Raw genomic sequence first — 12,555 nt, 5'->3', positions numbered from 1 at the left:
CTTCATTTGTAATTCTCAGAAGCCATTATAAAGGAACAGTAGTGGTAAAAATATATAATAATTGTTCTTTAATGGGGCGTGGCAGGAGGTGTGTCCTGTGCCTACATACTTTTGCTAATATGTGTCCCTCGTTCTCTCCTCAAAAAGTTGGGAGGTATGTTATTATGGTAATTAAAGGAGTTGTAAAGGAAAATGTTTTTTCACCTTAATGCAATCTATGCATTAAGGTGAAAAAACATCTGATACTGCCGCACCCCCCCCCCCCCCCGAGCCTCCGTTATACTTACCTGACCCCTCGAAAGTCCCGCGCGGTCCCGAGATCCTCTTCGCCGCTCAGTCTGGCCGCTGATTGGCTAGAGCAGATGGATTGAGAGCAGCCATTGGCTGGCGCTGCTGTCAATCACATCAGTGATGCGGCGTGCCGAGGCGCAGGGCCGAGTGATACAGTGAGCGGCTATGGCCGATCGCTGTATCACGGGAGCGCGCCCGCAATTACTCTCCACCATGCGAGCTCTCGCATGACTGTGGTCAGTACTTGCTGGGAGGATCAGAGACAGCCGCCGAGGGACTCCAGAAGACGTGGATCGGGGCCACTCTGTGCAAAACGAACTGCACAGAGGTAAGTATAACATGTTTGTTATTTTAAATGAAAAACATTTTTTCATTTACTAACCCTTTAAGTTACTTTTACTATTTTAGCCTTTGCAGAATGAATACGCTCTGATAAACTCATGATGAAGGCTGTTCAGGGTCCACTGAAGAAGACAGCAGATTGCGTTCTTTCATATTATACTACACAATTTGCTAATCGGCAGCGTGTCCTTCAAAGAAAAGCAATTTTTTTATAATGTATGTCCTGTAGCATTATCTGGTACAATAGTTTTTATTGAGAATAACAATATAAAATATTACGTACGAGCTGAACATATAAATCCCACGCAGGGGATTGAAACAGATGAAAGAACATGTAAACGTAGAAGGAACCAGTGGCGTATCTAGGGTATGGCAGCCATGGCAAGTGCCATGGGCGACATGGGGAGGGGGGTGGCAAAAAGCTACCCCCCACACAAAAAAAATCCCACTCGTCCTCCTGTGGCTGCCTCCCGCACTAATGTAGCTCCCCCGCGTTGCAGCCGGTCTGCTGAAGCGCGGCGCTGGCATAGCAATTGCTAATATTGCAACTTGGCCTGGGGAGGGGAGTGACAGGCGCCCCCATGACGGCCGATGACTGGCCATTGATGGCACAGTGGCTGTGTTTGATTGGCACAGTGGCTGCTTTTGATGGGCACAGTGGCTGTAATTGATTTTTCTTTCAGTTTGTTTGCGCCCCCCCAAAAAAATTCAGCACCAGATGCCAGTGGTCCCCAGTGTCCCTCTCTGTCCTCATCGCACTGCGTCCCTCCCTGTCCCTGGTTATCTGAAAGGTTTCAAATGTTTTGACAGGGGCGCAGTTTCAGTGCTTGCCATAGGCGCCATTTTCACTAGATACGCCTCTGGAAGGAACACACTATTTTTTGGGGTTAATCAAAACAAAAGTGTAAAAACATTTAGCATCCGTTGCCGGAAACGGCAACAAGTGTCCTGGCACGGTGGCCCAGAACTGAGTGGAGCATAAGGGGTGAGATTACCCATCCCTTAGTACAGGGGTCTCCAAACTTTTTTTTTAAATCCGGTTTGCGAGAGTTGTTGACAAGCAGCATTCAAGTCTCTGCAGTAACAGTCTCTCAGTGTGCAGTAACGCATTTGGCCAGAGGTGCGGGGGCGCCGGTGACACTCTGGGCCGTTTGGAAATACTCGGAAATACTCTGTTTTCGAGCACGCCATCACTCGCTGCTTGTTTCTCCTCCCGGTTGAACAGGAAGTGGGTCATGAGACCCGATTGGCCGTGAGTCCTAAGACTTTCCGACCAATCGGGTCTCAGGACCCGCTTCCTTATTGGCTGGGAGGAGAATCAGGAAGACAATAGCAAATAATAATTTGCTATTGTAACACTGCTGGGTGGGCACAAGGCGCAAACTTTGAAATCCATGCGTCTGGCGTCCTGCATGTAGATTAGGGGCCGGGCTTATGGACAGGCAGCCACTGATTCCCAGGGGAATAAAATAAACTCACAGCATTTAAATGACTTATACTGTTTAATGGATATTAATGATCCGATACATTCCATCTATTGTTTGTCTTGGTGAATTTTTGCATATGTATTGCTTTATTGTATGTAATGCCAATGAAATACCAATAAAATGTTTAAACAAAAAATAAACTCACAGCATTCCAGTTATATTAAAAAAACAAATGTAAAAGCTTGGTGTTCAGCATCCAACTTCTGCTGGAGAAGCAATGCCCACTGACAGCCACCAGGTGGCGCTTCGGCGCTTTTTATCTTTTCAATGAATACGCTGATCCCTATCGATGAGATAGGCGCTCCAGCGTCCCAATTGTTCCGAGGCGGGCCCCGCCCCCTTCAGCGGATAGGCGGGCTGTTGGCTGTTCCTGTCTATCTCCCAGGGATGCCGCTGATGCCTGGGAGGACTGGAGACACGTCCACCGGCTCGTGTGAGAGGAGCCTCGCGCCGCCAGGGATAGCGATCACCAGGGCAACGTGCTGAGTTGGGCTGGTGGAGGGTCACGTGTGCCCACATTACCCCCCCCCCCCCGGTCCATGTCAGGGGCACGGTGACAGCCCGGAGCGCAGAGTGCTGATCCCAGCCCGCTATGTTCATGATGGATCTGTCCCCCGGAGGAGAGTCGTTATCCAGCGCACAGGACTTCTTCCACGGCTTCCAGGACCGGGACTCCCTCCCCGGGGACATGGACTCTCCGGGGGGAGCGGGAGGAGGAGGAATCCTGGACCGAATCCTCATGGAGTCCGTGTGCCAGCAACAGGGCTGGGTCCGAGTCTACGGTAAGAGAAGCGGGCAGCATGTCACACCAGCAACTGTCCCATCATCTCCCCACATCATATTGTATGTTCTGTCCCATCATCTCCCCCATCATACACTCACTGTGCGATCTGATTGTATGGTCTGCCCAATCATCTCCCCCATCATACACTGTGCGATCTGATTGTATGGTCTGCCCAATCATCTCCCCCATCATACACTGTGCGATCTGATTGTATGGTCTGTCCAATCATCCCCCCATCATACACTCACTGTGCGATCTGATTGTATGGTCTGTCCAATCATCTCCCCATCATACACTGTGCGATCTGATTGTATGATCTGTCCCATCATCTCCCCCATCATATTGTATGGTCTGTCCAATCATCCCCCCATCATATTGTATGGTCTGTCCAATCATCTCCCCCCACTCACTGTGCGATCTGATTGTATGGTCTGTCCAATCATTCCCCCCTCCCCCATCATACACTCACTGTGCGATCTGATTGTATGGTCTGTCCAATCATCTCCCCTCCATCATACACTCACTGTGCAATCTGATGGTATGATCTATCCAATCATCTCCCCTCCCCCCTCCATCATACACTGTGCGATCTGATATGATCTGTCCAATCATTATCTCCTCTGGAGTTACTTTGGGGTGATTGTTGGGGCTGCCCCCCGGTGTGACGTGAGTGAGAATCGGGAAGTGGGAACGCGCGGACAGATGTGATTTGGGTTTATGACGTCCGTATACACTTCAGTTTTCTGATTCAATCGATGGGCGATGCCATCAGAATGATTGGATGTGCACTCCATCCTGTAGATCGGGGGTGTCCCACGCCATCACGGGTCACATCAGCATTATGGTCACCTTGGTGGTATCTGTAAGACTAGATGCCCCCCCCCCCCTTACATTAGATAAGAGCAGAGGTGGGCAGGATGGATGGCTGCCCTGGGCACTGTGGTGATTGGGGGAGGGGATTTGTGTTGCAAGGGGGGTGGCAGGGGGTTAAGTATTGTTCTAGAGTGGGGATTTTGTGTTGGGAGGGAGACGTATAGCAGGAGAGGACATGTTAGGGGTAGAGGATTTGGAGTGGGAGGTGTGAATTTTTTTGGGGGTGTCTTAATGACACCCCAAACACGGGTAGCAGGCCTGCTTCTTGTTGTGTGCGAATATAGGGAACGTGAACCACACTTGTCTCGGTGCCAGGAAAGGTCACATGAGCCACTCCTGGCACCTTTGTCTTGTAGTGACTCCCAATCAATGGACGGGGCTCTGTGCTGTTTCAGGACAAACGCAGCATAAGACCCGACACGTCGCACAGTTGTGAATGCCGCCTTCGTTCGGCCAAAGATTGTCCACAGACTGATAAAATGAATAAATACAGCGCTATAACCCTCATCGCGGGAAGCATGACGCCCCAAGAACGTTCAGGAGCCACTTTGGGCGACATGCTTCCAGTGATGCAGGTTGCAGCGATTGTGGAGCGTTTTTTTATTTTTCTTTGCGCCAGATCTGCACTGCGCTTTTAGGTGTCATTCAAATGAATGACATCTCAAATGCAAGTCCCACAATTTGTCATTCACACATCGGCACTTTCAAATTGCGGCAAATCTGCCCACGTTTCAATCCGCTGAAGGTGAATGCAGCCTCAGTGAGGTTTATTTACTAAAGCTGGAAAGTGCCCAATCGGGCTCACTTCTGCATAGAAACCAATCGGCTTCCAGGTTTTATTGTTAAAGCTTAAAGCGGAGCTCCGCTTATCTGCTTCCTCCGGTGCAACATTTGGCACCTTTCTGGGGGAGGGGTGAACGTGGACTTTATTTTGACAGGCACCTGTCCCCACTTCCAGGAGGCCTGGTTGTGGCGAGGTCCCCCGAAAGTTCGGCTCCTCCTTCACCCGCCGCCAGGCCTTTCATAAAGTGCAGCGCGCTTCACACATGCGCAGTAGGGAACCGACTGAAACAGCACGGAAACATTGGCTGAGGTAAATGTCCCAATCTTAGAAGTCAGGAGCTACAGTATTTCTAGCTGCTGACTTAAATTTTCCACCTTTGTTATAGGCCATTTATGTACCTTATGAAGCCTGACTGGAATACTCGCAGGTCAATGTTAGGCCTAGTCACCACCACTCACCTCCAACATCACAGGAGTGAGGCTCTTCAATGCTGAGTTTGGGGCTACTGCATCGGGTGAGGGGGGGTTGGAGAGGAGTATGTAAGGGGGTTTAATACAGAGGAAGAGCTCACTGGGGGTGGAGGTGAGCAGTGGTGACTAGGCCTCACTTGGGAATGTCCTGGGAGTATTCCAGTCAGGCTTCATAAGGTGTGTAAGACCTCTTTCACATTGAGGCGTGGAGCCGCGGTGACGGTATAGTCGCGCTATTTGTAGCGCGGCTATACCGTTGTATTTACCGCGATATTCAGGCGCTAGCGGTGAGGTTTTAACCCGCGCTAGCGGCCGAAAAAGGCGTTGCGGGCGGTATTACCGCGCTTTCCCATTGATTTCAATGGGAAGGCGTGGTATAGGAGCGGTGAACACACCGCTCCTATACCGCGGTAAAGATGCGGCTAGCAGGACTTTTGGAGCGCTCCTGCTAGCGCACCGCTTCAGTGTGAAAGCCTTCGGGCTTTAACATTGAACACTACAGGGCAGGTTTTTTCATGCGGTATAGCAGCGCTATTTTTAGCGCTGTACCGCATGGAAAACGCCTCAATGTGAAAGGGGCCTAAATGTCCTTCCACCTATAGCAAGGGTATTATTCATCTTTAGGGTACTTTCACACTGGGATTCCCCCGGCCGCTATCGTTGTAGCTGTGCTTTTTGGCTGCTAGCAGGGTGGTTTTTACCCCCCAAAAAGTGTAAAAAGTCTTGTTTTGTCGCGCTTTCAACGCGCTGCCCATTCATTGCAATACTCCAGTGCGAAAAGACACCCTGACACGAATGGAAGGCTGTTTCAGGTGCTTTGTAAAAGCTATGTCTAGTGCTAAAAACCGTCCCAGTGTGAAAGTAGCCTTATGCCGCGTACAGACGATCGGAATTTCCGATGGTAAAATTCCGTCTGACTTTTATCATCGGATATTCTGACCGTGTGTATGCCCCATCTGACTTTTTCCGCTGGAAATTCCGACTGACTTAGAAAGAGAACTTGTTTTGTTTGACTGAAAAAATTTCTATCGGAAATTCCGTTTGTCTGTAGGGAATTCCGATGGAGAAAAAAACATGCATGCTTGGAAACAATTTGACGCATGCTCGGAAGCATTGAACTTGATTATTCTAGGCTCGTCGTAGTGTTGAACGTCACCGTGTTTTTGACGGTTGGAATTTGGTGTGACCGTGTGCATGCAAGACGGCTTGTGTCGGAAAAATTGATGGTTTAGGAGAGGCAACGTTTTTGTTGTTGTTGTGTGGAGTGAAATCCTAAGTATCCTCCTCTGACAGCCACTAATTGGAATGATTCAATGCTTGTAGCATGATCCTCGGGGAAGAGCATACTGGTGCTCACAGCTTAGTTGTAGGATCAAATTGATTCTTTCATTCAGGATAAACCTGCAATCATCGTCATGCTGACCGGATCCTTTCACAGTCTAAATGTAATGCTGGAGGAATGAGACCCGGAAATATTGTGCTGAAATACCATTTATTACTGTGCTGTCTTTGCTTTTATTTATAAGCCCTACAATGGTTGGTTAGTAAAATCACAATTATTTTATTGCTATTGAACTGCTTTCCAAACTGCATTCTGTTTCATTCCTGCAATTTTATTTATGAACTATGTGTTTTTGAAAGTGACAAGTACATCAGTGTATCTCTCCCACGCTAGGAGATGCTTTGCAGAACCAGCCTAGGAAGACGTGGGTTGCAGTTTGGGCTCATTACACTGCAAGGTGTTATAACATGCACTCGGACAGGCATACATCAGCGGTGCAAAGATGCAAATGTGAAGTGTATTGCAGTGCACTGCGTTTAATAAAAAATATAGTGCATTAACTGCTTAAAGGGTTAATAAAGGGGGGGAAAAAAAATTCCTTTAAAATAACAAACATGTTATACTTACCTCCACTGTGCAGTTCGTTTTGCACAGAGTGGCCCCGATCCGTATCTTCTGGGGTCCCTCGGCGGCTGTCTCTGGTCCTCCCCGCAAGTACTCGCCACATTCATGCGAGAGAGCTTGCATGGTGGTGAGTCCTTGCGGGCGCGCTCCCGTGATACAGCGAGCGGCCATAGCCGCTCACTGTATCACTCGGCACGCCGCGTCACTGGATGTGATTGACAATGGCTGCGCTGCTCTCAATCCATCCGCTCTAGCCAATCAGCGGCCAGGCTGAGTGGTGAAGAGGATCTCGGGACTGAGCGCGGGACTTTCGAGGTGTCAGGTAAGTAAAATGGGGGCTCAAGGGGGGGGGGGCTGCATCATCAGATGTTTTTTCACCTTAATGCACCATAAGAATTTTCCTTTCCAACTGCTTTAAGCACCGCTATATGCCAGAATGGCACGGCTGGGCACAAGGGTGTACATGTATGTCCCCTTTAAAGGGGTTGTAAAGGTAAAAATTGTTTCCCTAAATAGCTTCCTTTACCTTAGTGCAGTCCTCCTTCACTTACCTCATCCTTCAGTTTTGCTTTTAAATGTCCTTATTTCTTCTGAGAAATCCTCACTTCCTGTTCTTCTGTTTGTAACTCCACACAGTAATGCAAGGCTTTCTCCCTGGTGTGGGGTGTCGTGCTCGCTCCCTCCCGTGGACTATAGGAGAGTCAGGACGCTCTCTCGTTGCAGATGGAGAAAAGAACTGTGTGTTAGTGGGTGTTCTGACTCTCCAGTAGTCCAAGGGAGGGGGCGAGCACAACACTCCACACCAGGGTTTGCAACCGCTTTAAGTGGTTACATTTAGTTTTAATAGAATGCTTTTGGAGTAAAAATCTGTCTAAAGATAGTTTTCTACTTATGATACATTATTAATTTAGGTTATTCAGCATGAAATGGAGCTTGGTTATGTAGCATGAGGCTGAATATTCTGCAATTATTATTTTTCTGGTAAACTCCTTCAATGAATACAAGCTCTGCAAACTGAGATAACATGCACTGCATTGATGCAGTCAGGCAATTTCACAGTAACCATGAGATTAAACAAAAAATCCGTCCATTTAAAAAGCACCTGTCATTTCAGATCTATCATGGCAGCGCCTGTTAGCGGGCATCCACTCACCTGCTGCCGCCACGTCCCTCACCTTGTTGTGTCACTGCTGCATTACCAGCCGTCCCATTAAAGGGAATGGGACTGTCGCCGAGTCAACAGCGGGTCAGAGGAGGAGCCTCTGTGGGACAGAGATGACATTTGCTCTTTAAAAATTATGTTTTTTATTTTTTTTAATATCTTAAATTATGATTTAAATCAAGCCTTTTTACTAATGATTTAAAACACGTTGATTTAAATCGAATCCACCCTCCAGCTGTGTATGTGTTCTCACTGTAGATTGCCTCTGATAATGCTGAATAAACAGTCACAAGTGCCACAGCCTCATTTTCTATAGAACATTCTTTGGCAATAATAATTGAAAACAGTCATTGTGTCATCTATAAGCTTAGATATCCTTCCTTATTTGGCAATTGCTTAGTGAAAATAAAATTAAATACAGATGCCTTGATAATATAGGGTAAAACTAATTCTTGAATTTTAATTTTCTGCGACTGAATAGTCCATAGCAGTGATTTCAGTTGGCTGTATATGGTGGGATTGGAGCAGCTGAATATATTTAGTGGTATGGTAGTAGGTAAAGGGGTGCAATGATGACAAATGTGATTGCATGGGTACCTGTATGCTGTAGGTGGTACTCTGGGACTATTGACCTCATTATGAGAATGTGCCAAGCACTTCTTTTAAATCCTTTTGTGTGCCAAGTCTGAAATGTATGTATACCCAACAACAGTATTTAATGTAACACTGTAGAAGCTGCTGGTGTCTTTTTAAGAGTAATGGACATTTGAGCCTTAGAGCCCTTTTACACTGAGCCGCCCCGGCGTCGGTGGTAAAATGCCGCCATTTTTACCGCCGTTTTTTCGGCCGCTAGCATGGTGCTTTTAACCCCTGCTAGGGGACGAAAAGGGTTAAAACTGCACGTAAAGCGCTGCTGCAGCGGCGGTTCGGCCGCGCTGCTCATTGATTTCAATGGGTGGGGGCGATTTAGGAGTGGTGAGTTCACCGCTCCAAAGAAGCTACTGGCATGACTTTTTCTGACGCCCTGCCAGCGCATCACTCCAATGTGAAAGCCCTCGGGCTTTCACACTGGAGTGTGAGGAGCAGCTGTTTTGGGGCGCTTTGAAGGTGCTATTTTTAGCGTTATAGCGCCTGCAAAACACCCCAGTGTGAAAGGGGTCTTACTTTCTGTATTGAATTGTGCTTTCCTCCCTCTACATCAGGGGTGTCGAACTCAATTTTTATGGTGGGCCGCATCAGCATTACGATTGTTCTCAAAAGGGCCGGTTGTATCTGTAAGATTAGATGTCCAGCGCATCCCCTCCCCTTACATTAGATGTCAAGAGCCACCCCACCATAAGAAGTTGAGTTTCCCACTCTCCCTTACATCACAGTGCACCCCCTTTCCTTATGCTGCTGCTGGGTAGAAGCTAAATGCATTGCTTGAAAGCATAAAATAAGGGTCTAGAGGAGGACCAGAGGAGGGCTGGAGCTCTCCTACAGCTGCAGGAGAGGTGCGAGGGCCACATGAAATGGCCTGGAGGGCCGGATTCGCCCCGCAGGCCTTGTGTTTGACACCTGTGCTCTACATCGTAAAGCGCTGCGTAAACTGTTGGCGCTATATAAATCGTGAAGAATAATAATAATAATCCTTCTGACATCGGCTTGAAGGATCTCAAATTCAGAGTTGGTATTTTGAGTTATATCTGAAGAATTTTCTTGGCAATCATCTCATTTGTTTGCATTTGTCAGTACTGGTCCAAAACGCATGAAAATGAATAATTGGAGAAATGCTTTATTGGGAAATGAAATTTTGTGCTAATAGACAAAGTATGCTTTCTAATTTTTGTAAGGCGTGTGACTGAACTATGTAGTAGTAGTAGTTGCTTTGAGGCAATGCATTCAGTTAGTACAGGGTTTTATTTATTTATCGGGGGGTTGGGGTTTCTGGCGTTCAGTTGTCACCAACTGTGCCATATAATACTGTACAGTTCATTCTCCCATAAGCCCGAAATGATGCACTGCACAGGTGAACTACGTCCACATCTGACACGTGGGACTGCATGGCAGAACTCTGTCATTAATGGTTCTCCCCTATGCCTGGCTGACATAGGATTCCCAACAGCCAGGCATAGCGAATAACCAACAGCAAACCAAGTGCCAGGTCCTAGTAATGCTTATGGGTAAGGGATATTTTTTTTTTTTTTAGTTTCCATAGCAACAAAGATTAGTCTGTCGCTAAATTGATCTGTAAAAACCCTAAACATACTTGAGTCTATTTTCTTAACTAACTGATATGCCTAACTGCAGTCAGTATACCGTATATACTCAAGTATAAGCAGAGTTTTTCAGCACATTTTGGTGCTGAAAATGCCCCTCTTGGCTTATACTCGAGTCGCTTCTTTGCGCCTAATCTCCCGGACTTTGGGGACCTGGTACCGGTCGGCCATAGGCTTGGCACACATATAGCCCCACTCTTCCTCTACAAGTGTGCAAAGTTTGTTGTCTGGGGGACCTACGGCCGGGGAGCATCAATTTTTCGAAGTCGGGCACCCCTTCCATAGACTCCTATGTTAAACTGTAATTTCTCCGGTAACTTTAGGGGCCCGGTACTGGCCGTCTTTATACTCCCATGTTAAACGTAAGTCGAGGCATGGGCACAGTGAGGCATGCCCATGGACACAGTGAGGCATACAGATGGACACCCTAGGCTTATACTCGAGTCAATACGTTTTTCCCATTTTTTTTTTTTTGTGGTAAAATTAGGTGCTTCGGCTTAAATCGGGTCGGCTTATACTCGAGTATATACGGTACATTGGGGTTGATTTACTAAAACTGGAGAGTGCAAAAAAATAAATAAAAAAAAATAAAAAAACTGGAGAGTTTGTGTTTTTTTTTATTTTTTTTGGTTAAAGTGGAAGTCCATTCTAAAACCGAAATCCCTGCATCTATATCCACCAACATTCTAACTCTAACCTCTCTAGCCCTGTAAAAAAAAAAACTGTAAACTTACCTTTTCTGCAGGTGATCCGTCCCGATCTCCAGCGGCAGAAGCTCTGATCTCACGCTGAGCTGTCAGCCACAGCTTCAATGTGTGGGTTGGTGCAAAGGACACGTCTGACAACGGAAGCCCCATAGTAAGTCTATGGGTGATATTACTCCCCATTCATTTCACAGCCGTTGTTGGATGTGTAATCAGAGCTTCCTCCACTGGAGATCGGGTCGGATCGTCTACAGAAAAGGGGTGTGTGTGTGTATGTATATATGTGTGTGTGTGTGTGTGTGTGTGTGTGTGTGTGTATGTGTATATATATATATATACTGATTTTGTTCTTTACAGGGCAAGATAGGTTATGCCCCTTTCACACTGACACGTTTTTCAGGCGGTTCAGCGCTAAAAATAGCGCTGCTAAACCACCTGAAAAAATCCCAAAGGCTTGCACACTGAAGCGGTGCGCCAGCAGGACCACTCCAAAAGTCCTGCTAGCCACATCTTTGGAGCGATATAGGAGCGGGGTGTTTACCGCTCCTTCCTATTGAAATCAATGGGAAACTGCGGTAATGCCTCTGCAACGCTAGCGGGCGAATATCGCGGTAAATATGAAGATTTAGCGGTGCTAAAAATCGCACCCCTATCGCACCGCACCTCCACTGCCCTGTGTGAAAAGGGCCTTAGTGTTGGAATGCTGGTGGCTATAGATGCAGTGATTTTAGCTTGAACTTCCACTTTAATTGAACAAGCTGAAGTTAGAAGTTGATTGGTTACCAGATTTTGCACTCTCCAGTTTTAGTAAATCAATCTTGGTGTCTGCTAAACTCTTAAGTGTCCTCTTTCTGTGGGCCCAGGATTCAGCATAACAGGCCTCCAATAATCCACAGAATCCTTCACTTGTGTCCAACTTTGCAACTTGTGCTTGACCCCCATCCTTCCAATGTCCAATGGGTCTTCTCAGTGGACAGTAGAGACGCCCTCCATGAGATGGCTGGACATTCACATTTATGTCTGTGTGCTAAGTGCAAGGACTCCGGGGAATCCCATTAGTAAATGGTCTCCTATATTGTTTCCTTTTGGTTGGCTGATTTTTTTCTTTCTCTTCAATGTACATGTACTGATCTGCAGGATAGTAATTTACTACTTGGATACAGTAGTTGGTGAATGGACACAGTAGAGCTGCATGGGGTTTGGGAGCAAATTATTTACCTTACAGATCGCTACAGGTTTTCTATATTAATTGTGACTACTGGTTGCCAGTTTTGGAGGGCTGGCTCCTGATATCACATTAGTTTGTCCCTCTGCCCTGTGTATCCTTCTAGAAATACAACCGGTTCAGACATCACTTGTCACTCTTTCATAATGTTGTTTTTAATGTGGCTAATATTGGGATCAGTCAGACTACGAGAAGATCTCTTGTGAATGTTGGTTGTAGGAAAGTGTAATGGAAACATTCACTGTCTGTGCAATACAGAAAAAGCTTTG

General features: G+C 46.8%; 1 protein-coding gene across 2 annotated transcripts in view; it reads left to right on the top strand.

Annotated features, from left to right (window-relative positions):
• Positions 1-2,488: 2,488 nt before the first annotated feature.
• The window catches only part of RASAL2 (RAS protein activator like 2), a 425,879-nt gene continuing 415,812 nt past the window's right edge, over positions 2,489-12,555 (top strand). For both annotated transcript variants that reach the window (XM_040360350.1, XM_040360349.1), the window contains exon 1: positions 2,489-2,902. In XM_040360350.1, the coding sequence (XP_040216284.1) occupies positions 2,713-2,902 (190 nt within the window). In that variant the 5' untranslated portion in view covers positions 2,489-2,712. The remainder of the gene's footprint in view (positions 2,903-12,555) is intronic.

This window comes from Rana temporaria, chromosome 7 (genome assembly GCF_905171775.1).
Source record: "Rana temporaria chromosome 7, aRanTem1.1, whole genome shotgun sequence".
NCBI lineage: Eukaryota > Metazoa > Chordata > Amphibia > Anura > Ranidae > Rana > Rana temporaria.
Note: the sequence above shows the minus strand (reverse complement) of the source record. Positions and strands in the feature narration are given on the sequence as shown.